The sequence below is a fragment of the Aquila chrysaetos genome, chromosome 10 (assembly GCF_900496995.4).
Source record: "Aquila chrysaetos chrysaetos chromosome 10, bAquChr1.4, whole genome shotgun sequence".
NCBI classification, from domain to species: Eukaryota; Metazoa; Chordata; class Aves; order Accipitriformes; family Accipitridae; genus Aquila; species Aquila chrysaetos.
In genome coordinates, this window is record NC_044013.1 from 11583737 (window position 1) to 11606321 (window position 22585).

General features: G+C 65.4%; 3 protein-coding genes across 4 annotated transcripts; all 3 read right to left on the reverse strand.

The window, feature by feature from the left end:
* Nucleotides 1-2723: 2723 nt before the first annotated feature.
* Nucleotides 2724-7560, reverse strand: CHRNG (cholinergic receptor nicotinic gamma subunit). Its single transcript, XM_030029323.2, has 12 exons — nucleotides 7403-7560; nucleotides 6864-7003; nucleotides 6710-6754; nucleotides 6403-6512; nucleotides 6170-6325; nucleotides 5789-5886; nucleotides 4786-4989; nucleotides 4391-4505; nucleotides 4021-4135; nucleotides 3465-3669; nucleotides 3225-3358; nucleotides 2724-3142 (listed from the first exon to the last, which is right to left on the reverse strand). Exons 1-12 carry the CDS (start codon nucleotides 7443-7445, stop codon nucleotides 2975-2977), a joined length of 1533 nt encoding a protein of 510 aa, XP_029885183.1. The 5' UTR covers nucleotides 7446-7560; the 3' UTR covers nucleotides 2724-2974.
* Nucleotides 7561-8480: 920 nt separating this feature from the next.
* Nucleotides 8481-12827, reverse strand: CHRND (cholinergic receptor nicotinic delta subunit). The gene is made up of 12 exons (XM_030029196.2): nucleotides 12515-12827; nucleotides 11695-11840; nucleotides 11457-11501; nucleotides 11247-11356; nucleotides 10975-11130; nucleotides 10614-10729; nucleotides 10164-10364; nucleotides 9712-9823; nucleotides 9475-9589; nucleotides 9050-9251; nucleotides 8832-8944; nucleotides 8481-8739 (listed from the first exon to the last, which is right to left on the reverse strand). The coding sequence occupies exons 1-12, from the start codon at nucleotides 12810-12812 to the stop codon at nucleotides 8557-8559; spliced, it is 1797 nt and encodes a 598-aa protein (XP_029885056.1). The 5' UTR covers nucleotides 12813-12827; the 3' UTR covers nucleotides 8481-8556.
* A 468-nt stretch (nucleotides 12828-13295) lies between these two features.
* On the reverse strand, nucleotides 13296-20575 carry PRSS56 (serine protease 56). Of its 2 annotated transcripts, XM_030029192.2 has the most exons (18): nucleotides 20274-20575; nucleotides 19276-19437; nucleotides 18468-18665; nucleotides 17883-17936; nucleotides 17346-17535; nucleotides 17130-17238; nucleotides 16890-17049; nucleotides 16592-16734; nucleotides 16296-16455; nucleotides 15992-16180; nucleotides 15723-15884; nucleotides 15512-15575; nucleotides 15334-15423; nucleotides 15078-15240; nucleotides 14553-14700; nucleotides 14339-14419; nucleotides 13940-14046; nucleotides 13296-13815 (listed from the first exon to the last, which is right to left on the reverse strand). In XM_030029192.2, exons 1-18 carry the CDS (start codon nucleotides 20422-20424, stop codon nucleotides 13642-13644), a joined length of 2505 nt encoding a protein of 834 aa, XP_029885052.1. In that variant the 5' UTR covers nucleotides 20425-20575; the 3' UTR covers nucleotides 13296-13641. The 2 variants fall into 2 exon arrangements, with proteins under 2 accessions (XP_029885052.1, XP_029885054.1); XM_030029194.2 differs by lacking the exon at nucleotides 15334-15423 and having other exon boundaries at nucleotides 14553-14697; nucleotides 20274-20574.
* Nucleotides 20576-22585: the final 2010 nt, after the last annotated feature.

Consider the following 22585-nt stretch of genomic DNA (forward strand, 5'->3'; position numbering starts at 1 on the left):
GGGCTGTGGAAGTCCTTCCCTGGGAGGCTGTTCCTCTCCTCCTGCTGCCACTGTGATTGAGATTTGGAGGAAATCAGCACTGGTTCCTCTTCCTCAGCCTTGAAGGGAGTGAGCTGGCTGGGGTGTGGAGTTTGTCCTCTTTAAGGCTACAACTTTTCCTGAAGTCACAAGAAAAGCAGTGTTTGATCAGTGCCAAGCACCAGGTTTGGTGTCTCCTATGGCTTGGAGAGGGATGGAGCCAGACTTTTTTTTGAGCAGGGCTTTTGGGTTGTAGTCTACTGTGTCCTGCTAATAAGAGTGGTGAAAAGATAGCCATGGGGTTGTTTGGGAGGGGAGGAGCCTCTGTCATGCTCTAGAAAAAGGTTTCAGATCCTCTTCATTCAGGAAGCAAACCTGGAGCCATGGGAGTTCCAAATCTGCAGTGAGTCATGACCTTCCCTGCTTTGCTCATCCTGAAGGCTTTGTCCACCCTTAAATTTCCTCAGATCCATGCATAGTGGCCTCTGGGGAAACGAGCAGGGCTTTGAACCCCTCTGAGCCCTGGAGTCCAGCCCCAGGGCCCTTCTTTCCTAAGGGGATGCTGGGCAGTGGTGGGTTCATGGGCCCTGGGTGTCTACCTGTGGCTAGTTAAGCGGGGGCTGATGGCTGGGCTGGGCTTGGCTGGGGCACTCAGGGAGCAGTAGGGGGGCTACACTGGGTGTCTCTGAGCCGGAGCTAAGGAGGAAATCTGCTTCTCAGCCCACAGAGAGAAGGAGTCCCCAGTTTTGGAGTGGAGCAGTTGGGGGATGCTTGGAGGTTGACGTTGCCCTGTCTTAGTGCTTCTTGATGGGGCATGGGCCCGTGGGGCTGATGCTGGGCTGGGGGAGCTTTTCTTCTCTCATGCACTCCCCCCAGCACCCTGCTAGCTCTGGATCTGGTGACCTGCTAGGTGTTCCCCCACTGGATCCTGCAAGGCGCATCTGCTGCCCGAGACCTGTGGCATCCTGGCTACTGCTTTTGTTTTTGTCCTTGTCTCTGGTGTGGTGATAAATCCCAGGGACCTCCGGAGGACAGATAAAACCACTGCTTGGGGATGGTGGAGAATGTGGTCTCAGTCATGTGCTCCTGGCAGGCTGGAAGAGCTGGTCCCTTTCTGTGCTGTATGGACATGCCAGGGACTGAGCTCACCTGGAAGAAGCAGCAGGTCTGCGGAGCAGGGAGAAGTGGGTGACAGTACCTGGCCCTGTTCAGAGCCCCCTTGCCCTGGAGACTGGCAGCAGGGCAACGGGGACCCAGGAATCAATGGGAAATGGCCAGGCAAAGATGGACCAGAGCTCATTAATTCTGCACCTTCCTGGGGAGGGAGCCCAGGGGCTGGGGACATGCCTGGTGCTATGGTTTGGGCAGCTTACGGCAGCTCCTGGCTCTTGTAGGGCTGGGGACGCTTGGCCAGGGCAGCCTGCCCCTTCAGCCACTGTGGGGCTGGAGAGAGGACACTGCTGTGCGGTGGCTGTGGGGGGACAGGAGTGCTGTGCAGTGCTGTCACTCACCAGCAAGAAAGCTGTGGCTGGGAGGATTATGGTGTCCCAGGACCTGGTCACCTCACCCAGAACATGGCCACAGGGCTGCCTCCATGGGAGGGGACCCAGGCAGGGCTCTGGGTGCTTGGTGAGCTCCTCTGGGCACCCTTGCCTGTGTTGGTGGACACCATCCCTGCTTGCTTCAAGGTGCCAGCCTGCAGCGCCAGATCCACCTGGTTGCAGTGCCGTGGGCATCACGCACCTCCCGGGGATGAGGCAGGAAAAGTCACTTTGCAGAGAGCACAGGCAGGCTGGCACAGCCAGAGGGTGGCTCTGGGCTATGGCCAGGCTGCAGGTGTCCAAGAGGTGATGTCTCAGCTGCTGGGTGTTTGCCTCCCTCCTCCATCCGTGCCAGCAGTGCCAGGAGCCAGTTGCAGGCAGTAACCAGCTGGTTTTCTCCCAGCAGCAGCAGCAGCAGTGGCAGTGGGGTGCTGGGACAGTGAGGCTGATGGAGACACAGCACGTCCTGGAGCTGGGCGCAGGTGGTGTGAGCTGGACCACAGAGGAGCAGACGCTGCCTGCCGCTGTTCCTAGGCTGACCTCCTGCATCTCCCCCGCCAGCAGGGACAAAGCCGTGGGGGCCCCAGAGGTCAGTGAGGGGCATGAGGGGGATGTGGCATCGCTGGGGTGAGGGGAAGGGGCCATGCTTGACAGATATGATCCCGTGGGGCAAGGAGGGCTGGCAGGGGAGGGTCATGTAATGATGCTCATGGCAAGGTGGGTGCTTGCTAGGGAGCAGGGACAGCAATTCAGCTGCTCCCAAGGGCCATGGCCGGGGCATAAATGGAGGGAGGAATTACCTGCCCCTAATCCCATCTGTGGCTCCCTTGCTGACCTGGGATGGGAGGCTGTGTTTGTGATTCCTGCCCCGTTACCACCATTGCCATAGCAGGGGATGCTAGGGGCCCCATTTGCCCTGGGCTTGAAGCTGTGAATTTGCAGTGGAATAATGTGGCTCCGGCTGCCAGCACTCGTGCGTGGCCCATCAGATGCCTGACTCTGCTCCGGTTGCCCCTTGTCTCCCCTCTCAGCACCCTTGTGGGGTGCTGGGACAGGACTCTGTGGCTTAGAGGTCCATGGCCAGCCTGCACGGGTGGCACATCCAGTGTGTCCAAGAGGGGTAACCCCATATCAGTGGGCACACAGCAATGATGCCATGGAGGCTCGTGAGACTGCCACAGGCTTTACTTCCACATTTAGCACAGCATGGCCACCCCGTGTTTCCCCCTTTCCCATCACTACCACTGCTGGGGGCTGGCAGAGCCCTGCCACCCCCAGTCATCCTCCAGCACTGTGCTTGGCACCAGGATCTGCTGTGCCCGCAGGGATCTCAGCCAGGCGGGCTGGTCTGGGGGCACCCAGCCCCTGGCTCTGGCGGTCCCAGCAGCAAGAGGGCTGCCGGGCACCTGTGGGCATCACTGTGGCAGGTACTGCTTGGGGTCCCCGGGGAAGGGCAGGGCAGGCGCCTGGTTGAAGTGAGCCATGAGGAAGATGCCGATAGTGCCGCACACAAAGAGGGAGGCCATGATGAAGAAGCAGACACGGTCGATCACCCGTCCCACCAGGATCCACTCTTCACTCTCCTGCCAGTGGCATGAGGAGGAGGGTGAGGGCTGCGCCCACTGCCCCCCATGCGGGTCCCTCTCCCCCCCAGCCCTGACTCACACTACTGAAGTCGTTCTGCTCCCGCGTGGCATTGGCAATGTGGTTGCAGGCATCCACGCAGGCGCGGATCTCGGGCCCTGCCTCCTCCAGGCTCTGGCAGAAGTCCTGGGCACTGCCGCTCTCCAGGCCACGTCCTACAAGCAGTGAGTGGAGCCGGCACAGCGGGCACCAGTGAAAGCCCGGCCACCTGGCACATGGCCCAGCCTCGTGGGGAGGTGCCAATCCCCCGGGGGCACTCACCAATCTTGTCCAGCACGGTTTTCATCAGCCCGTCCCTCTCCTTCTGCTTCTCGAAGAGCAGCTCAGTCCGGGCTTTCCAGAGCATGTACTCATCAGCTTTCACCATGAGTCCCAAGGAGCTGCGCCTCCGGATGGCTCGTGGAGGCCCTGGTGTCTCCTCTGGCATGTGCATGCCCAGGTAACGAGGCAGGAGGTGCAGGCACACCTGGGCACAATGTCACCCGTGGAGACCTGACCCCACCACCACCACCCAGGGCACCTAATGGGTGCAATTGGGTTCCCTCACATTGCCTGGAGCATCCCCATGGAGTACCCCTGTGCCACTGGGATGCTGGGTGTGTTGGCACCTGCTGCTCCCCAGTGTTCGGAGTGTCTTGGAGGGGTTTGGTGGCACAGTGTGGTCCCTTGAGGACATCTGGGTGGTCCCTCTTTGTGCCAGGACTTGCACTCAGATGAAGGCATGCCCACCACCCCACTCTGTGAGGGACATGGCCTCAGTCCCCAAATACCCACACCATTCCCCATGTATAAGGGGCAGGGGGACGACAGTGGGTACCTGGCGCACTCTCTGGGACATGGAGTGAGTGTTGGGCGTTCTCAGCGAGATGTTGAGGACAATGACAGCGTTCACCACGATCACCACCGTCACCACCATGAGGAAGGTCAGGTACCTGGGGAGGGAGCATAGGGCCTCACATGGGGCTGCTGGGTCACAAGCGATGGGCCCATAACGTCCTTCTCAGTGCCCTCCTGGGCTGGAAACGGGACCGGCAGTGGGACACGGGCATGTGGTAGCCCTGTGCCAGCCTCACCTGGGCTGGGGGTTATTTCTGTGCCATGGTCCTGTCCCTGGGCACTGGCTGCTGCAGAGCACCCAGAGACCCCGCTGGCACAGTGTGACACCACTGTCCCTGCGCATCACTTACTTCCCGATGAGAGGCACAGCCTGGGAAGTCTCGGGCACCTTCTGGGCAATGAGGAAGAGGAAGACGGTCTGGGCCAGGAGGACATTGATGGAGACAGTGCATTTCTGCCCACCAGCTGCCAAGGAGGGGGAAAGGCAGAGGTTGGCACGGGGCACTGGTGTGGGCATTGCCCTCCTTTGGCAAAAAGCCCCCACCCCAAAGCTGAACTGGCCAAGTTCTGCCATGAAGCTTTAACCGTGGGGTACCTGGAAATTCACACCCCCCCTGCCCCCCAAATATCATAGGAGTGGGTGAGAGGTGGCACTAATGGTCCCCAAGCACAGAGGGGACAGAGCCTTCCCTCGCCTGTCACTGCCCCCCTTGCACATCCCCGTGCCCCCGGCACCAGTGCATACCTTTGGCGGGCAGAAAGTAGACCAGCACAGCCATGGCAGAGATGAGGACGCAGGGCACGATGATGTTGATGATGTAGAAGAGTGGCTTGCGCTGGATGATAAGGTAAAAGATGACCTGCTGGTACTGGGTGTCATCCGGGGTGAAGTGCTCTGAATTGATGATCTTCCGAGCAGGGCGGTGCTTGATGGCCCATTCACCGTTCTCTGCCATGCGGTGGTGCCATGTGAGTCCCACCACCCTGCGGGGGGCACTGGGGCTGCCAGCCCCCCGGCCCAGGGGGGAAGGAAGGGGAGGGCTGGTGATTGGCGTGGGCCCCATGGAGCACCCAGGCTGGGCATGGTGTGGGGAAAGGTGCTAGAGCTGCTGGGGAGGAAGGTGAGCACCACACAGCATACCAGGGTGCCTGAGCAAAATACCCCAAAAGCTTTTGGAGGGGGCAGCCAGGCACATATGGGGCACCTGGAGCCGCTTGGGGCCTCCCAGGACATTACAGGTGGGGAGGGGGTCCCCCCATCTCCCTGCCCCCAGGGCGCTGCGGGGGGAAGCCAAGCATGACGCTGGGTGACGGCACACTGTTTTCCCCTGCCGTCTGCAGGAGCGATAGATTTTTCCCAATCAAGATCGTGGCTCGGGCTGGTAATGAAAAAATAAATCTCGCTGCCCAAAAAGCATTTTGTTCCTTCAATATGCAATTAAAATGTGATGGAAAACGTCATCGTTTGGCCGTGACAGCTACGTTCCCAGCATCAATCAAGCTCCCAGGAGCGGTGCTCTCCGGGAGTGGCTGCCAGGCGGTGAGAGCCCCAAGCCGGGGGGGGTTAGAAAAACAAATCTCTCCCACACTCCTGCTTCCACTAATAACTTAAGTGCCCATGTAATGGTGGGAGCTGCTAATAGCCCCCCCGCAGCCCTGCTTTTGGCAGCCACCGGTGTAGCACCAGGCCTGTTGCGTGCCCCCCATGGCGGGATGCTCGTGTGCCACGGGGGTGGCCGCGGTGTTACCTGTGAAAGCCTCGGGGTCAATGGAGATCCACTCCACAGTCTGGCCTTCCTCCATCGTCAGCAGCAGGTTGATTTCATTGGCGCTGTACGTCTGGGACCTGGGGAGGGGTGAGGCGGTGGCACAGGCTGACATGCAGCAGGCTGGATGGCCAAAGGGTGCCAGCGGGGCACCAGGTCATGCTGGCCACCTCCAGCTCTGCTTTGGGGTGCTTGGTTTGGCCAAGGTGACTCCTGCCACCGATAGGGTGCCAGGGGACAAGTAGGTGGCACTTGTCTGCCCAGGGGCTCGTTGCCCCAGGGCGAAGGTGGACATCCCATACTAATCCCTTGTGTCCCAGGATGACCTGCCACGGTGCCCACGCGTGCCCAGCCAGTGCTCACTGAAAGACCATGGTGCAGTTCTGCCAGTCGAATGGGAAATAGGTGACGTGGATGGCGCAGGCGCTGCGGTAGATGGCGGGGGGCAGCCAGTAGATGCTGCCGTCAGGGGACACCAGCACATTGGTGTAGAGGGTGATTTCAAATGTCCCGTCGATGCTGGGGGGGAAAGGGTGGGCTCAGCCTCAAACCGTGCCCAGGGAGCAGCTGCCAACCCTACTTGCCCCGTCACCTACTTGTTCTCCAGGACGATGTCAGGCAGCCAGACCATGGTGGAGGGCACCCGCAGCAGCTGGATGTTGTCATACTTCTCGGGGTCCCACCGCAGGCGATAATCGGACCATTGCTAGGGGAAGGCGAACAAAGAGGGGGGGTCACAGTGCTCCCCGAGGCGGAGGAGCTTGTGAGCTGCCTGTCCCGTGTTGCCCTCAAAATGGGCTCAGTTGGGGGCACCCACAAAAGGGGGTGCAGCTTACGGTGCCAGCCCTCCATGGGATGTAAATGTGGCCCAGGGAGGTCCTGCCTGGAGGTGAGGCATCTTACCATCTCAATCCAGACATTGGTAGTGAGGGTCTCCTCCCGCTCATTCTGGCAAGGAAGGAAGGAGACGGCTTTAGCGCCCTGCCCTCCTCTGCCTGCTGCCCCACGTGTGGGGGCAAATCCCACCCTGCCATGGGGACCAGGGGATGTCTCTCACCAGGGAGATGAGGTTGGTGAGGGTGAGCTTGAGGGTGACATCAATGATCTGGTCCCCGCGCAGGGCTGGGCGCAGGTGCCGGTTGTAGTTGGTCATGAGGTCCTGGAGCAGCTTCTCCTCCTGGTTCCTGCAGCCCACACCTGGGGAAGGCACATGCCATGGGGGCACTCCGGAGTGGGGACGGCAGGGCCACCGAAGCCCCTGGGACCTGCTGGGGGGCAGGGGGTGTGCATGGGGAGGGGATGTCCATGCGTGTGTTACTGTGGGTGTGCACACGCGGCTGTGCGTGGCTGACGGTGTGTATCAGTGTCCCAGCATGCAAGTGTGGGGGGTGTGCGCCCCCCCCCCCACGTCCCCCACCCCCCTCACCCCAGGGACATCTGCAGGGCAGGACGCGGGAACAGCGGGCTGCCAGCATGGGGACACCCCGTGGGATGGTGCACGGCACTGTACACCCATGAGCGACAAACGCCCAAAGGCAAAGATGGGGGGTGACTGGGTGCCCCCCCAGGCCTCCCCCCGGGGTGCACACCCCTTACCTGCCAGGGTGCAGAGGGCGAGGAGAAGGCCGTGGCAGCGCATGGCGGTGCTGCAGGGCACAGGGGCTCCGCTCGGCCGCCCCCACGGCAGTGTTCTGGCCCTGGTGCCCGGTGGGACAGGACAGCTGTCCCCTGCCACCGTCAGCTGTTCCCAAAAGCCACAGGGGCCGGGGAGGGACGGGTGACCGCCCACGCCCCCCCTACCAGCAGGGTGATGCCAGTGCGCTGGGAAGCTCCTCTGGCATTTTGTGCCGGGGGGGTTTGGAACTGGGTCTGGGGGCAAAATGAGCTCTGTGCCTCAGTTTCCCCATGTCCCCCCCCAGAGGGACGCTTCTCCCTGCAGCAGAAATCCAAGCGCCCATGGGTTGTGGAAAAGGAATACCCACCCTGCAAGCACCCCCAGCAGTGCCCTGTCCCCCCCCATGGTGGTGGCTGCCCCCGGGGTGCAGGGTGGGGAAGGGGAAGGCAAGTCCCATCACGTCAGCCTGGGGATTGATGCCTGCCTTGGGGGTCCAAATCCTGCCAGGCCCTGTGTAGGGGGGTCGGTGAGATTCCTGGCTCAGTGGAGAGGATGTGACAGCTGTCCCGGGCCACTGCCGGTGGGGGACGTCAGCTGTGCCCCCTGAAACCGGAGCCCCGGTGTCCCACTGCTGAGCCGGGGAAGAAGACACCCCTCTTGGCCCCCAAGCTGGGTGCTGCGGGATGGGGTGTGCCAGCAGGGACACTCGTGCGTCTGGCTGGGGGGTCATGGGGACGGGGGGTGATGTGGGCATCGATGGCCTCTCTGCCCACTGCAGTGGGTCCACAGGGGATGGTGCTATGCTGGGGGGTCCAACCCCTTCCCCAACCCATCCTGTCCCAAGTGCCCAGCCTAACGGGGGTAGCAGAGCTGGTACCACCACATCCCCTCTGGGAAACACCCCTTCCAGCCACAGCTGAGGACCACCATGCTCAGGATACGCAACAGCACCCATTCCCTAGGTGGGCATCACCCTCCCTGGCACACGCACAGCACTCATGTTGGGCACTGTGCCCAGGGGGATGCACCGAGAGCAGCCACCAGCTCAGCACCCTGTGGTGAGAAGTACGCAGCTTTATTTTCCCAAGCCAAGGCCGGTGAGCGGTGGGCTGGCACATGGGGCCCCCCCACTCCCCTAGATGAAGCGCTTGTTCTCCTCCCGATAGTCGTAGGGGTCTCCGGCGAAGGGCAGCGGTGGTGGGTGGTTGTAGATGCCCATGAGGAAGATCCAGAGCGTGCCCACCACCAGCATGGGGGTGATGAGGAAGAGGCAGAGGCGGTCCAGGGTCCGGGCCACGCGGTTCCAGTTGTCCTTCTCCTGGGGAGGGAGCCGGCAGCCGGGCAGTGCAGTGGGGGGCACAGTGGGCACAGGGAGCCCCCTCTTCCCCCCTTCATGACCATGGCCCCCACCTCATTGTAGCTGTTTTTCTCCCTCATGTGCTTGACGATGAAGTTAGCACCGTCAACGACGGGTTTTATGTGCTCGTAGAGCTGGTCCTCGCCCGCGTCCAGCGGCACCAAACCTGGGGGCGAGGGGGGCAGTGAGACGGGCTCTGAAGGGCTGCCACCCCCAGAGACCCCCACTCTGCCACCCTTCCCCACGTCCCCGGGGAGGGGCCGTGGCTCACGGGCAGGGGTGACACGGCTGGCCAGCCCGTGCCGCTCTGACTGCTTCTCGAACATGAGCTCGCTGCGGGACTTGACGCTGAAGTACTCCTCCGCCTTGGCGATGTAGCCCGCCGAGCTGCAGCGCCGGATGCACGGGGTGCCCACCGGGCTCTCGGCCGGCTGCGACATGCCCAGCAGGCGGGGCAGGCTCTCCAGGAAGACCTGGGGCATGGGAGAGGGTGTCAGGTCCCTCAGCCACCTCCCCGGTGCAATGCCACCCTGTCCCCACCTTCTGCCCCCAACCTGGGTGTGCAACCCCTTTGGAGCAGCGCAGGTGGGACACCCCGATGCCATGCTGGGTCTGTGCCGTCCCATGCCCTCCATGGGGCACGGTGCCATGCTTGTACCCATCAGTTCACCCACCCCAGCCCAACACCCCACTCACCTCTTTGACCCAGTCGGACATGATGTGGGTGCTGGGGGTGCGGAAATGGAAGTTGAGGACCACGACGCAGATCACCACCACGGCTGTCACCAGAAGCATGATAAAAAGCAGATACCTGTGGGGGGCATGGACCTGGAGCTGGCGTTGCCACAGGGGCTGGGCACAAGCAGAGCTGCCCTCTGGCACTGTGGGGACCCTGCGATGTCCCCGCTGCACCCAGCACTGCCTAGGACTCACTTGCCGATGAGGGGGATGGCGTGGGATGTGGCAGGCAGGCGCTGGGAGATGAGCAGAAGGAAGACGGACTGGGCCAGGAGCACTGAGATCACCAGGGTCATCTTCTCACCACCTGGAAAGCAGGTGAGCTCAGGGCAAACCCGTCTCCAGGTCCCCCTCCCAGTGCCGGGATTGCCCTCCTAGTGTCCCACCATACAGTGTCCTGTATAGGGTTTTCTATTATGGGGGTACCCCAGGTCCCACATGGGCTATCTTGTGCCCAAGTGTGCCCCCCTGCCAGGGTGCCTGGCTGGCATGATGGTGTCCTACATGGAGGTGTCCCAGTATCAGGATGTCCCCGTGCTGGGCATTGGGGTGTCCCCATGTCCCAGGACTTGGTGCAGGTGCGGGACATGGAGGTGCCCCATGGGGTGACCCCCGTGCCTGGTGTGGGTGCCACGGGGCTCACTCACTGTCGGCAGGCAGGTAGAAGACGAGGATGGCCATGAAGGCAATGAGGATGCAGGGTGTGACAATATTGATGACATAGAAGAGCGGTTTGCGCTTGATGATGAGGTAGAAGGTGATGTCCTGGTGCTCACTGCTCTCAGGGGGGTTGTCAGGGTGGATGTTCTTGCGGGCCGGGCGGTGGATGATTTCCCATTCCCCGTTTTCTGCCAGGGCGCATGGGACAGGACATGGAATGGGGGACCCCCGCCATGCCCATCCTCACCAACCCCACCAGCACCGGTCTCCCTGTCCTGGGTCTGGGTAGCTCCAAGCCTGGTGGGTCGGGTGCCAGGGTGCCAAAGCCCCGGGTACTTGGGTGTCTCCATGGCAGGGTGCCCCAATGCCAGGGTGCCCCTGAGCCCCGTACAGGGTGTCCCACTGCCACAGGACATGGCAGAGAGAACAAGTGTTACCTGTAAAGCCTTCAGGGTCGATGATGATCCACTCCACCCGGTAATCCTTGCCCGTCTCTGGGTCACTGTCTGTCTTCAAGTGCATGCTGATTTCCAGGGCACTGTATGCCAGCGAGCTGGCCGGCAGCCGGGGGGGACAGGCAGTGAGGGGGCTGCACCTGGTGCTTGGTACCCACCCCCCACCCACCCTGACCTCCAGCATGACGGACTCAGGCCACTGAGTCACCTGCAACCCCCCCACCTAGCTGTGCCCCAACAGCAAGGCAAGGTGCTGGCAGCAGCGGGCACCACAGTACGCCGGGATGCCCACCCTGCTGCCCGCTCCTGCCCTGTCCTGCTCCAGCCAGCCCCCCCTCAGCACCTGAATTTGAGGGTGCAGTTCTGCCAGTCGAAGGGGAAGAAATCGACATTGATGGGACAGGCACTGCGGAAGATGGCAGGCGGCAGCCAGTAGACATAGCCCGTGTTGTAGATGAGGACGTTGCAGTAGTAGGCGATCTCAAATAGCCCATCATTGCTGTGCCAGGAGAGAGCCGAGGTGATGGTGGGGCTGGTGATGGGCAAGGGGAGCCCTGGGCACTCATCGGGCACAGCTCGGAGGGGTTCGGGAGGGGAAACCGAGGCACAGCTCACTTGTTCTCCAGGACTATCTCAGGCAGCCACAGCATGTCTGGTGGCAGGCGGAGCACCTCGATGTCCCCAAACTCAGATTTGTTCCACTGCAGGCGGTAATCGGTCCAGCCCTGGCAGGGAGGATCCCCAGGTCAGCCCCTCACCATGCTGGGCCTCCCTGTTGCCCGTGCCTCGGGCACAACTGATGCCATGACGCCTGTCCCTACTCACCTGCTCGAGCCATAGGTTGGTGGTGAGCGTCTCGTCCACCTCTTTCTGCAACAACAGTGTGGGGCAGTGAGATGCCAGGGCCATGCCCAGCAGCCGCCCCCCCCGCAGTCCAGGACCCCCAACCCTCACCACCCAGGGTCCGGGGCAGCAGCCTCAGGGCTCCCCCCACCCAGCCAGCCCTGGGATTGAGGCCTGGCTGGGGGGCACCCCACAGTGGGCACTGCCCACTGGGTCTCACCAGCGAGATGAGGTTGGAGAGGGTGAGGGCCAGGTAGACATCCACGACCTCGTCGGTGGAGGTGACGGGGCGCACATCCTTGTTGTAGCCCTTCTCCTCGAAGAGGTGGTGGATGAGCCGCTCCTCCTGGTTCACGCAGAGCCCGCCTGGGAGTGTGGGGTCAGGCAAACCAGGGGGGGGGCCGGGGCGGTTGCTGGGCCCAGTGCCACCCCACAGGGATGCTCGGTGAGGGCAGGGTGGTGTAAGGATGGAGGGGACAGGAGCAGGCTAGGACACTGCATGTCTGTGCTGCACAGGGGCAAGGGCAGGGGACATGCAGGAATGACAGACATGTGGGGGCACATGGACACACGTGGGCATGGACACAGAGGGACACACAGATACAGACCCAGCATACACAGGGACACACAGACACGAGACACTTGGGTACAGACACGGTGGCAGTGTGCGCATAGGTGGATGTACGCACAGAGGCACACATGGACACGGACCCAGTATATGCAGGGACATGTGGTCACAGATGCAGCGTGACCGTACACACAGACAGGCACGCACAGCCACAGCGACACTGTGCACAGACAGACACACACATACACACGGCCCCGGCAGGGGCACGGCTCTGGGTAGCACAGCCAAGACAGAAGCGCGAGGGATGCTCAGTGACGGGACTCTGCCAGGCAATACCCAAAATGCAGCCCTGGGGACACTTGTGCGCAGCTTGCACCCTGCCACCATCACCCCCCACTGACCCCATCGAGAGAACCCAGAACCCCCCAGCGATGGGGCAACCTCGTGCCCAAGAGCCCAGGACCCCGCTCACCCGACAGCACCAGCGCCCCGAGCAGGGCCAGCCGCCCCGGCAGGTCCCCCATGCGGTGCCCGCGGTGCCCTCGCGCAGCGCCAGGCCCTGGCCACCTCCCCGCCTGGCCTGGCCGAGCGGATGTCCGGCTGCCGGCCGGAGTGGGAGACGGATGGTGCCAGGTGCCGAGGGGGAAGGGTGCCGGCACCGGATACCCGCTCCCACCCCTCTCTTCCGGCACCCCTGCGCCCGGAGCAGGGGAGACGGGCAGGCGCAGCTGGCCTTGCCGGTCCAAGAGAGTCAGCCCATCACCTGGCATCTGGGCGCCCCAGCACAGGCATTGCTGGGAACTGGGAGGAGCGGTCCCTTCCCCGCTGCTCAGCAGCCCCAGCGATGCTGCTTGGGGGCAGCAGGCTCCCCACGAGCAGGAGGGGTTGGTACCCACCAATGCCAAAGCACGGGGGTGGCACGACGCCGGCTCTCGCCACTGGCCCGGGGCACGCCTGGCCCCTGCACCAGCAGGAGGTTTCATGTGGATCCCCAACGGGGTGGCACCAAGGGTGGGCACCGGTGCTGTGCTGTAGGTGCTGCGGTGGGCAGGAGCAGGGGCTGGGGAGTCTGTGCCAGGCTGGGCACAGCACCGATGCCAGGGGCAGGAACCGAAGCTGGGGACATCGCTTTGGGGTACAGGGGAATGGGAAGGCGGATGCAATGGGATGTCATATCCCCCATGGAAAGTCCCCCCTCCGGTGCCCGCCTCGCCAGCACCACACGGCACAGCACTCACTTCACACTCACCAGCTACCGGAAAATAGAGCCCTTCTTTATTGAAAAATAAACCTTTCTCTGTACAAATAAATAACAGCCTGAGTGCCTCTAGGGAAAATGGGTTGGGGGTGGGCTTGCCAAGGTGGGGGTCCCTGGGGAGAGGAAGGCTATGATCCCAGGCTGAGATGCTTCAGATGCCCCCTGGCACCCCATTGCCCTGGGGAGGTCGGGCAGTGCTGGCGGGAAGAGGGAAACTGAGGCACAATGGGGACAAAATGGTGGAAGAGCCTGAGCCAGGGAGGGGGCTGTGTTTGAAGGACATGAGGGACCCCTGCCCCAGTGCCCTGTCCCCATACTGGCATGGTGCACCAGGGGCACCATTAGGTTTTCAGCGCCTCGAGCGCCAGAGCGACGAGGCCAGGCATGCTGCGGGCCAGCGAGTCGCTCTCCAGCCCCACGAGGCCAGTGAAGGCCGTGGGGCGGCCCCCCACCGTGGCCCGCACCTGCGCCCGGTACAGCCCCTTGGCGTTTTTGGAGCCCAAGTCCACCAGGATCTGCGGGGAGATGACAACACTGTGAGTCCCAAGGGAGGCAGGGGCACAGTGGGATGGGCTGGGGGGGTGGCACCGCCTGGCTGCCAGGGTAGGGGGGCTCAGAGTAGCTGGATGGGGCACTCACCTCCTGGAAGGTCATGGCCAGGTCCGGCTCGGGCACCCGCAGCACCCAGGCGTAGAGCTCCCACACCGCACCCACCCGCACTGCCGACTCGTTGAGGCCGGGGCAGGCTGCAACCCGGGGGACGGGCAGGAGAGAGATGGAGGGAGGACATCAGGGGTGCGCTGAGGTGCGGGACGAGTCACGGGGGCACCATGCTGCTGCCTGCCCTGGGGAGGACCACCCATGCTCTGGGGATGCTGGGGGAGAAGGGGCAGAGGGTCCCTGCGGAGGGGGGGGTATGGCCGAGGGCTGTACCACCGACATGGGACAACCAGCCCTGGGACCGGGGTGCAAAGCTGAGGCCGGTCTCGTCACCATCCCCGTGGTGGCAACGGCATCCCGCAGCAGCCGGGGGCTTACCTCTGCCTGCGCCTGCCTCCTCCTCCTCCACCTCCGGCAGCTCCGTGGGCACCAGCTCACGTTTCTCCCTTGGCGCCGACCCTGCCACCCAGAGAGGTGTGAAAACCCTGGCGGGGACACGGCCGGTGGGCGCTGCCCAGGCACGGAGCCGGCCGGCGGATGGACACCCCGCTGCCCTGTCGGCCCCAGCCCCCCCCAAGATCCCAGCGCTCACAGCTCGGCATGGGGGTCCCCGTCAGCTCTCCGGGTGCCCTTCGCAGCTCCATGGCCTCAAGAGGGGTGCCAAGGTCCAGCTCTGCCCGCAGCTGGGCGAGGAAGGCTCGTCCTTGTCCCACCAGCTCCTCCACCACCTCCTCGCCCTGCTGAAGGGAAGGGGGAACAGGGTGGACAGTGGGGCACCCGTGGGCACGGCCAGGTGAACAGTGGCAGAGCGCAGGGCATGGCTGGGCTGGCATCGGATGGGGCTCTGGGGACACGTGACATCTATGGCTGTGTTAGGTCAGATCCTAAGCTGTGGGGTCAGACCCATGGCTGGCACTGTACTGGTTGGACTGGGAGCACTGGTTTCTGCTGGGGAGGGTGACGTGCCCCCTCTGTGGTGGCAGAGTGGGAGATGCACAGGGGATGATGGGCCCAAGGGATGTCAGGAGGGGACACAGGGGGATGCTGGGCTTTGGTCCCCGGTGGCACTGTCACCAGAGGGGCAGGGGGTCCCCCCAGCCCATCCCTCCCCAAATACCTGCAAGAAGAGCCACGTCTCCCCGGGGAGCTGCCCCCCGTCCGGGGTGGGTGCCGGGGGGCTGCCCCCCGCCATGGCCCTCAGCGCCTCCACCCAGTCCTGCAGCCGGGGCCCCACAGCCCTGAAGAGCCCTGCGAAGTGGGGTGCCTGCCCGGCCCCCCGCCTGCAAGCACAGCAGGGCGAGCTCAGGCAGGTGCCCGGCGGCACCGATCCCCTGGGCAGTGCCACCCCATGCCCTGTTCACCCCTGGTGGCACCTGGATGGCCCTGGGCACACCAGGGGGCCATGTCCACCTCCCTCCGCGTGTGCCCTGGTTGCAGGAAGAGCAGGACTGCAGTGCTTTAGGCTGTCCCCAAAAAGCCACGTCAGTGCCCACGAGCATCTTGTCCCCAAACCCTGTAGCCCCCTGTGCCCCATGGCCCACCATGCTTTACCTGGGGGGGGGTCTCTGGGGTCCTTCTGCCGTGGGGCTGGGCTGGCCCCCTGCCACAGCTGGGCCTGTGGGGACAAGAAGGGGACAGGAGGGACAAGAGGTAGGGGAGCCCCATGGGGGTGCCAGGGCAGGCTGCTGGTACCCCGGCCACCGGCATAGCGGGGACTGATGGGACCCCAAACGGGCACCGGGTGGGCCAGCCGGGAGGGTACCTGGGGCATCCCTGCGGACACGGGGTGGGAAGAGATGCCCATAGATCTTGCCCAGGAGCTGAGGCAGGGCGCGAGTGAGGAAGGAGAAGTCGAACTGGTTTCGGATGAAGTCCCCAGCCCGGCGCAGGAGATCCACCAAGGTCTGGGCGTAGGAGTGCAGCTCTGCGGGTGCAGTGGGAAAGCCATGGCCCCGGCAGTGCACCAGACCCACACCACCAGAAATGGGATCCCTACCTGCACCCTTGCCCCGGCATGACCCCCTGGCTCACCGCATCGTCTAGTCCTGGCACGGCAGGTCTCCTCGGCCATGCGGGTGCAGGCGGCCCGGCCCTGGGGGGCCTGACAGGACCGGGCATAGAAGGCGCAGAGGCGGGCACGCTCCAGTGGCTGCCGCTCGGGGGGCAGCTGGGCCAGCGCCAGCAGGTCGAAGCAGCTCGGTTCCCGGCTGCCGGGGGCAGCTGCGAGGGCATCGGAACAGCCATGAGGTGCTGAACCCCGATCCGGGGCAACGTATCCCCACAGCACCCTGGGCATCTCCACCCCCCCCCTCCCAGTGCGGCTGGCGGCACTTACGGTCCATCTGGAGGCTGAGCCAGTCCGCGAAGGCAGCGACACGGGTGTAGACGCCCGGTTTGCCCCGCTCACCGCAGCCATCACCCCATGAGGTGATGCCATAGAGGATGAAGCGGTGGGAGGAGGGGTCCTGGCACGCCAGCGGGCCCCCCGAGTCACCCTAGGGGAGGATGCCTATGCATCAGTTGGAGCAGAGACCCTGACCGCACCGCCGGGCTGCGGTGCGTGCCCAGCGCCGCGTGCCACAAGAGATTTTCGAGTTTTGGGTCTGGCAGCCCCCCAGCCCCAGGCGTTACCTGACAGGAGTCGATGCCCCCAGACAAGTAACCGGCACAGAACATGGTGCTGGTGAGCAGGTCCCTGCCCAGGGCACCCTGGCACGTCTCCTGGCTGAGCAGGGGCACCCGTGCCTCCATCACCACATCGGCTGCTGGCCCCTCTGCCGGGCAAGGCACCCGTTACAGGGTCCCCTGTGTCCGGACACCCCTGTCTCTTTTGCATCCCCCTGCCCTGGCTTGGTGCATCTGGTGGGCACCAGAGAGGCCACTGAGGGGGACGCCCCACAGATCCCACGGGTGTCGGGGTGGCACCTACCTTCGTAGAGGGAGCCCCAGCCTGCGATGTAGCAGGTCGTGCCAGGGCTGGGCTCCGCAGGGCTGCTGGGAAGGCACACGGGGCTGACGGTGGGCGAAGGGGCCAGCGTCACCGCCAGCTCCAGCAGCGCCAGGTCCCCGTGAAATGTCTTGGGATTAAACTGGAAGGAGGTGGAGGGCTGTCAGTGGGGGGTCCTGGGGCACGCACAGGGAGGTCAGGGGGGTGCCCACCTCCACCGACCTTGGGGTGAGGCAGGATGCGCCGGACGGGCACTGCTCGCTCGCCCGCACCCAGCTTGCCCAGCTCGTGGTCGCCCACCACCACTGTCCACGCCAGCTCATTCGGGTTCCTGGGGGGTTGGGGGGCAGCTAGTTACAGGGGGGACAGGGGTGCCACCCCATGCACCCCTCTGCAGGGACATCATCCCTAGTAGCATTGCCATGCCCCCTGCCGTACCCGGCAAAGCAGTGGGCCGCGGTGAGGACCCAGGAGCGTCCCACCAGCACCCCTCCGCACATCAGCTCCCCGTGGAGCCGCACCGACACCAGCCAGGGCCAGGCCCCCCGTGGGGCCACGCTGCCACCCATGATCCGTCCTCGGGGGGCTGTGGCGTTGGCTTGGGGTCCCCCACGGTGCCCGCAGCTCCCTGCGGGATAAAGCCGGGGTGAGAGGGGGGGTCCCGCAGCCCCGCTGCCGGGACACCCCCTATACCGGGGGTGGGCATGGGGTGGATGGGCACGGCAGTGCTGGGATAACCGTGGTGGGCGGAGGGGGTGGCGGGCGACCCCCGGGGGGGTCAGGCCGCGCCAGGCGCGCTGTCAAGCCTCATTGTGCTCACGGAGGCGAGCGGGCGGCGGGCCGGGGGCACCCTGCGGCCCGGCAGCTGCCGACGCTAACCTCTGCCCCCCAGCCCAGCAGGCAGCCGGGGGGCTGGGGGAGCCCGCCGGCGTGGTGGGGGGGTGGCGTGGGCACTTCAGGGCTGCCCCGGCTCACCTGGCATCGCCGCTTCTGCTGGTGCATCAGGGTCCGGGGCTGCAGCTGCCATCCCTGCGGGGACAGGCTGTGATGGCATGTGGGGGCACCCCCCACGATGTCACCACCATGTCCCTGCTGTCCCCAATTCCCCCGGCTCCTCTCAGTGCCCCCTAGATCCCCATCATCCTGAACAAGCACCCCTGTCCCACCCCAGGTGTCCTTGTCACCCCCAATGCCTCGCTGTCCCCAGTCTCTCCATCACCCCCCTTTGCCCCTTTCCTCCATGCTCCCCTCTCCCACCCCAGATTCTCCATCACTCCCTGTCCCCCCCAATCTGCTCCATCGGTGCCAATGCCTCCATCGCCCAAATCTCCACATCTCGCCCCAGATCCCTCCATCTCCCCATCCCACCAGAGATCCCCCATCATCCTATCGTACCCCCACCTCCCCGGTCTCCCCACCCCATCCCAGCACCCCCTGTCACCCTCAGTGCCCCATATCCCCTCCAAGCAATCCAAGGCATCCCCTCGGGGAAGCCCCATTTGTTATTGTAGGGTCTCCCCTCTCTGGGAAGAGCCAGGGCCGATGCAGGTGCCCACTCACGGCACTCCTGGAGGCGGTGGCGGCAGAGTCGGGCGCTGAGCTGGGCGCAGGCATGCTGGGCCCCCTCGGGTGGGCACAGGCGCTGGTAGGGGGCACAGGCCTGACTCAGTGCCCAGTTGCGCTGGGGCAGCTCGGGCAGCGCCTGGGCATCCAGCAGGGCCTGGCAGCTGGGTGGCACGGCGGGGGGCACGGCCAGCGCTGCAGGGACAACAGGGCTGTGGGCATCCCCATGTCCTTCCTGCCCACCTCCACCCAGGCCACCCCGGGATCCACTTTGGGGCAGGTGGGAAGGGGGCATGATGGGGCTGCGGTGTTGGCGTGTCTTGGTAGGGTCTCCTGGGTGCTGGGATTTGTTTTTGGGGGGGGATCTCTGAGAAGGAGACAAGGCAATGTTTTGGGTAGGGCTCCAGGTGATGTTTGGGTAGGATCTAGAGAGGATGGGGAACTGCTTGGTAGGGTCTCTGGGTGGTGTTTTGGTAGGGTCTCTAGCAGTTAGGGATATGTTTTGGGAGTCTGGGTGCTGTTTTGGTAAAGCCTATAGGGTAAAGCCTATAGGGGAGGGGGTACTGTTTGGGTAGGCTCTTGGGGTGTCATTGTGGTAGGGTTCCTAGGGGATGGGGTGGTGCTTTGATAGGGACCCAAAGCAATATTTGGGTAGGGTCTCCCGGGCATGGGGTGGTATTTGGATAGGAACCCCAGGCAGCATTTGGATAGGGACCCTGGGCAGTGTTTGGGTAAGCAACCTGGGCTCTGTTTGGGCAGGGTCTCCTGGGGATGGGGCCATGGGAGCCAGGGGGCTGCGACTCACGTGGGCAGTAGCGGGTGAGGTTGGCACAGGGTGGGAAGAGGCAAGGGGCACAGAGCCCGCAGGCACCCTGCTGCCGTTGCTGCTCAGCCAGCGCCCGCTCCAGCGCCAGCAGCGCGCTCCTCAGCGCCGCCTCCAGCACCAGCGTCCCCCGGCTCGACAGCGCTGCCAGGCACACGCAGGGCGCTCAGACCCCCGGTGCCCCCACCGCTGCCTCCCACCGCTGCCACGGGGTGCTCCCAGCCCAGCCGGTGCCCATGCCCCAATATCTCTGTGGTGGGAGTCAGGCTGGGCACGACCTGTCACCCCTTGGCATTGCCTAGGGTGACAGGCATGACTGTCACCTCCCCGGTGGGGTTGGCAGATGGGCACATGGTGTGGGGAGGGTGTTTGCCAGGGCCTGTGTGTGCCTGCTGCACATGGAGACCCTGTGAAACACACACGTGCAAGCGTGGGCATGGAGCAGGGTGTGAGCCTGGGCAGGTGTGCCCCCGTGTGTCCCTGTGCATGCACCTCTGTGCCCGCACCCTGGGAGCTCACTTATGTGTGCCAGGGTCCGTGTGCCTGTGTCTGCATGTCCCTGCATGTGCCCATGCGTGTGCAGTCCTGCGCGTGCCCTGTATGTGCATCCCCACGTGTGCCCGTACCTGTGCACACCTGTACTCACCCACAGCCCCCCTCCTGCTGGCCATACCCTGGCAGAGGGTCCCCTGGGGCTAGCACAGGTACCCGGGGCAGGAGAGAGAGCTGGCGGCCGTGGGACGTGAACTATACCGCTCCCCGCAACCCCTGTGTCCCCTAGTGCCACAGGCAGCACTTGCCACCCAGTCCAGGCAGCACGGGCACGCCTCAGGGACCGGGGGTCTTTGCCAGGGCCCCGGGCATCCTGCTTGCGCTTCCCCCCCTTCCTGAGAATGAACCCAGGAGTCCCGGCTCCTACAGCCGCCCCGTCCGCAGCCAAACCCTCCCGCAAAATGCCCCCGTCCCCGTGCTCCACTGACCTTGCAGGACACCGGCCGGCATGGGGTACAGCCCCTGGCCCAGGGGGGCCCCCGCCGCCAGCTGCAGCAGCGGCAGCAGCGGCAGCAGCACGGGGGGGACCGGGCAGACCCCGAGGAGAGCGCCCCGTGTTCTCTTCCCTCCTCGCTCCATCCCCGGGCGGGCAAAGGGGGGCAGGAGGGGGGAGCCCCCGAAATGCCCGAGGCGGGCGAGGAGGGACGGATATATACTGTGCCCCCCGGGCGGTGGGAGGAGAGAGGGGCCGGGGGAGCACAAACAGGCGAGTTCATTAATGTCGCGCCAAGATGCCAGCTCGGGGCGGGGGGGCGCGGGGGGGGGCGCAGCCGGGGCCTCAATGCCGCCTTTGTTCGACGGGGCCTCCGGGCGGGCAGCATCAGACGGGCGCTGCGCTTCGGCGCTGCCCGCGGCCCTTGATCATTTTCACGCCAAGCCCCGGCCGCGCCACCCTCCCTCCTGCGGGCCCCGGGCGGGGGGCGCGGGGGGGTGGACAGCGGGCGGGTGGGAACGCACCGACGGCTGCGGGGCGCGGGGGGCCCCGGGCCGGGCGTGGGAGACCCGCCGGGAGCTTCAAAGGCGGGCAGCGGGCCGGGAGCGGCCGGGCGGACATTGCGGGTGGGGAGGGGTGGGTTGGGGGGGTGGCGGGGGTCTGGGGGAGGGGGGGCATGGGGCGGGGGGATCCCTCTCCCTGTGCCAGTCCAATTCTGGCTGAACGGGCCACCCCGTGTGCATCGGCTGCCCACCGGGGACCCCCCACCCTCCGTGTCCACGCTAAAGCCGTTTCTCGCCTGGGGTGCAGGAGGGGGGGACGCGCCGCCGGGGGGGGGGGGCAGGTGGGGCCGGGGCACCGGCTGCCTTTCTTCCTTCTCGGCAGCAGCAGGCAGCGTGCCCGGGTCTGGGGGGGGGCAGCTTTGGCCCCAGGGATTGGGGGGGGGGGGGGGGGGCTACGCTCGCCCGCCCAGCTGGAGAGGGTCCCCCCCGTGCCTGCAGCTCGGCTGGTTGTTGGCCCCACACTTTTGGGGTGCCCACGCCACCCTCCTGCCCCCACTGCCACCCTCCTGCGCCCACGGGCCCGGCCGCAGCTCCTTTGGCCGGGCAGGATGCGGCCGCATCCCCATCACCTCTTTAGAGCACGGGGGGTGCCCGTGCCCCCCTCTCTGTCCCTGTTAGGGGGCAGGGGTGCCCGGGTCCCCGTGTGCATTCGGGGGGTGCCCGTGCCCCCCTTCTGTGTCCCTGTTAGGGGACAGGGGTTGGTGCCCGTGTCCAGACCTCTGTCCTCGTTAGGGGCAGGGGGTGCCCGTGTCCCCACATCCACTGGGGGACAGGGGGTGCCCACGCCCCCGTCTCTCTCCTCCTTAGGGGGTGCCCGCGCCCTCCGTCTCTGTCCCCATTCGGTGCAGGAGGTGCCCGTGTCCCCGTCCCCATTTAGGGGCCCGGGGGGTGCCCGTGCCGCCGCTCCCGTCCCCATTAGGGTCAGGGGCGCCTCCGTGCCCGCAGCCCCCGGCCGTGCCGCGCTCTCCCCCCGCCCCGGCCCTGATGGTGCCAGCGGGGCGCGGACAATGCCGCTTCAGTGGCACATCAAAGGCGCGGAGCTGCCCGCGGCTGGCACGGCGACAGGCCCGCCGCAGATGAAAGCCCCGGCCCCGCCGGGCTCCCACCTCGGCCGCGGGGACACCGCGGGGGCACGCTGCGCCTCCGCCCCACGGGGGACGGCGGGGACGGGGGGGGGGGGACGGGACACGGAGCCATCGCACCCCGGGGAGCGGTCCCCGCGCTCCGTCCCCGTGTCCCCGCACGGATTTCCCCCCCCCCCCACTCGTGACACGGACTCGCGCCGCGGGGGCTCAACCGCTCGGCTGACCGCAGCCGGCACCCACGCGGGTACTCAAGGCCGGCGTGGGGTTCGTCCCCGGCCCCACCGTGCCCCCCCCCTCCCCTCCCGGCCCCCGGTGCCGGTGCCAACCCCATTAACCTAATTGGCGAGGCGCTCGGCCGCCCCGGGCGGCGGCGGCAGTGGGACCCCGGGGCCCGGGCAGATCCCAGCCCCGGCGGCGGGGAGGGAGGGAGGGAGGGAGGGCGCCCCCGGGGGCCCCCGATTGTCCGGTAATTGGCGCGGGCAGCCGAGCCCGGCAGGCACCTGCGGGGGTGGGGGGGCGCGGGGAGCGGGCACCGGGGAGGGGGCAGTACCGGGGTCCCCGGGGGTGCCCGGGGGCAGCTTGGGGGTGCGGGGGTCGGTATCGGGGCGCTGGCCGATGGGGGGGTGGGGGGCAGGGGGCGTGTGGCGATGCAGGGGCGC

What these genes read in the sequence shown, in the direction of transcription:
- CHRNG (XM_030029323.2), bottom strand. Translation starts at nt 7,445, where the DNA reads ATGCGCTGCCACGGCCTTCTCCTCGCCCTCTGCACCCTGGCAG. An exon ending in TGACCCCGAGGCTTTCACAG is followed by an intron (nt 4,990 to 5,788) that starts GTAACACCGCGG and finishes ACCGCATGGCAG; the next exon opens with AGAACGGTGAATGGGCCATC. An exon ending in CTACTTTCTGCCCGCCAAAG is followed by an intron (nt 4,506 to 4,785) that starts GTATGCACTGGT and finishes CCTCCTTGGCAG; the next exon opens with CTGGTGGGCAGAAATGCACT.
- CHRND (XM_030029196.2), bottom strand. Translation starts at nt 12,812, where the DNA reads ATGCCAGGTGATGGGCTGACTCTCTTGGACCGGCAAGGCCAGCTGCGC. An exon ending in CCAACCTATGGCTCGAGCAG is followed by an intron (nt 11,357 to 11,456) that starts GTGAGTAGGGAC and finishes CCTCCCTGCCAG; the next exon opens with GGCTGGACCGATTACCGCCT. An exon ending in AGAAAAACAGCTACAATGAG is followed by an intron (nt 8,740 to 8,831) that starts GTGGGGGCCATG and finishes CTCCCTCCCCAG; the next exon opens with GAGAAGGACAACTGGAACCG.
- PRSS56 (XM_030029192.2), bottom strand. Translation starts at nt 20,424, where the DNA reads ATGGAGCGAGGAGGGAAGAGAACACGGGGCGCTCTCCTCGGGGTCTGC. An exon ending in GCATCCTGCCTCACCCCAAG is followed by an intron (nt 17,050 to 17,129) that starts GTCGGTGGAGGT and finishes ACCTCCTTCCAG; the next exon opens with TTTAATCCCAAGACATTTCA. An exon ending in GGGGACCCCCATGCCGAGCT is followed by an intron (nt 14,420 to 14,552) that starts GTGAGCGCTGGG and finishes TCTGGGTGGCAG; the next exon opens with GGTCGGCGCCAAGGGAGAAA.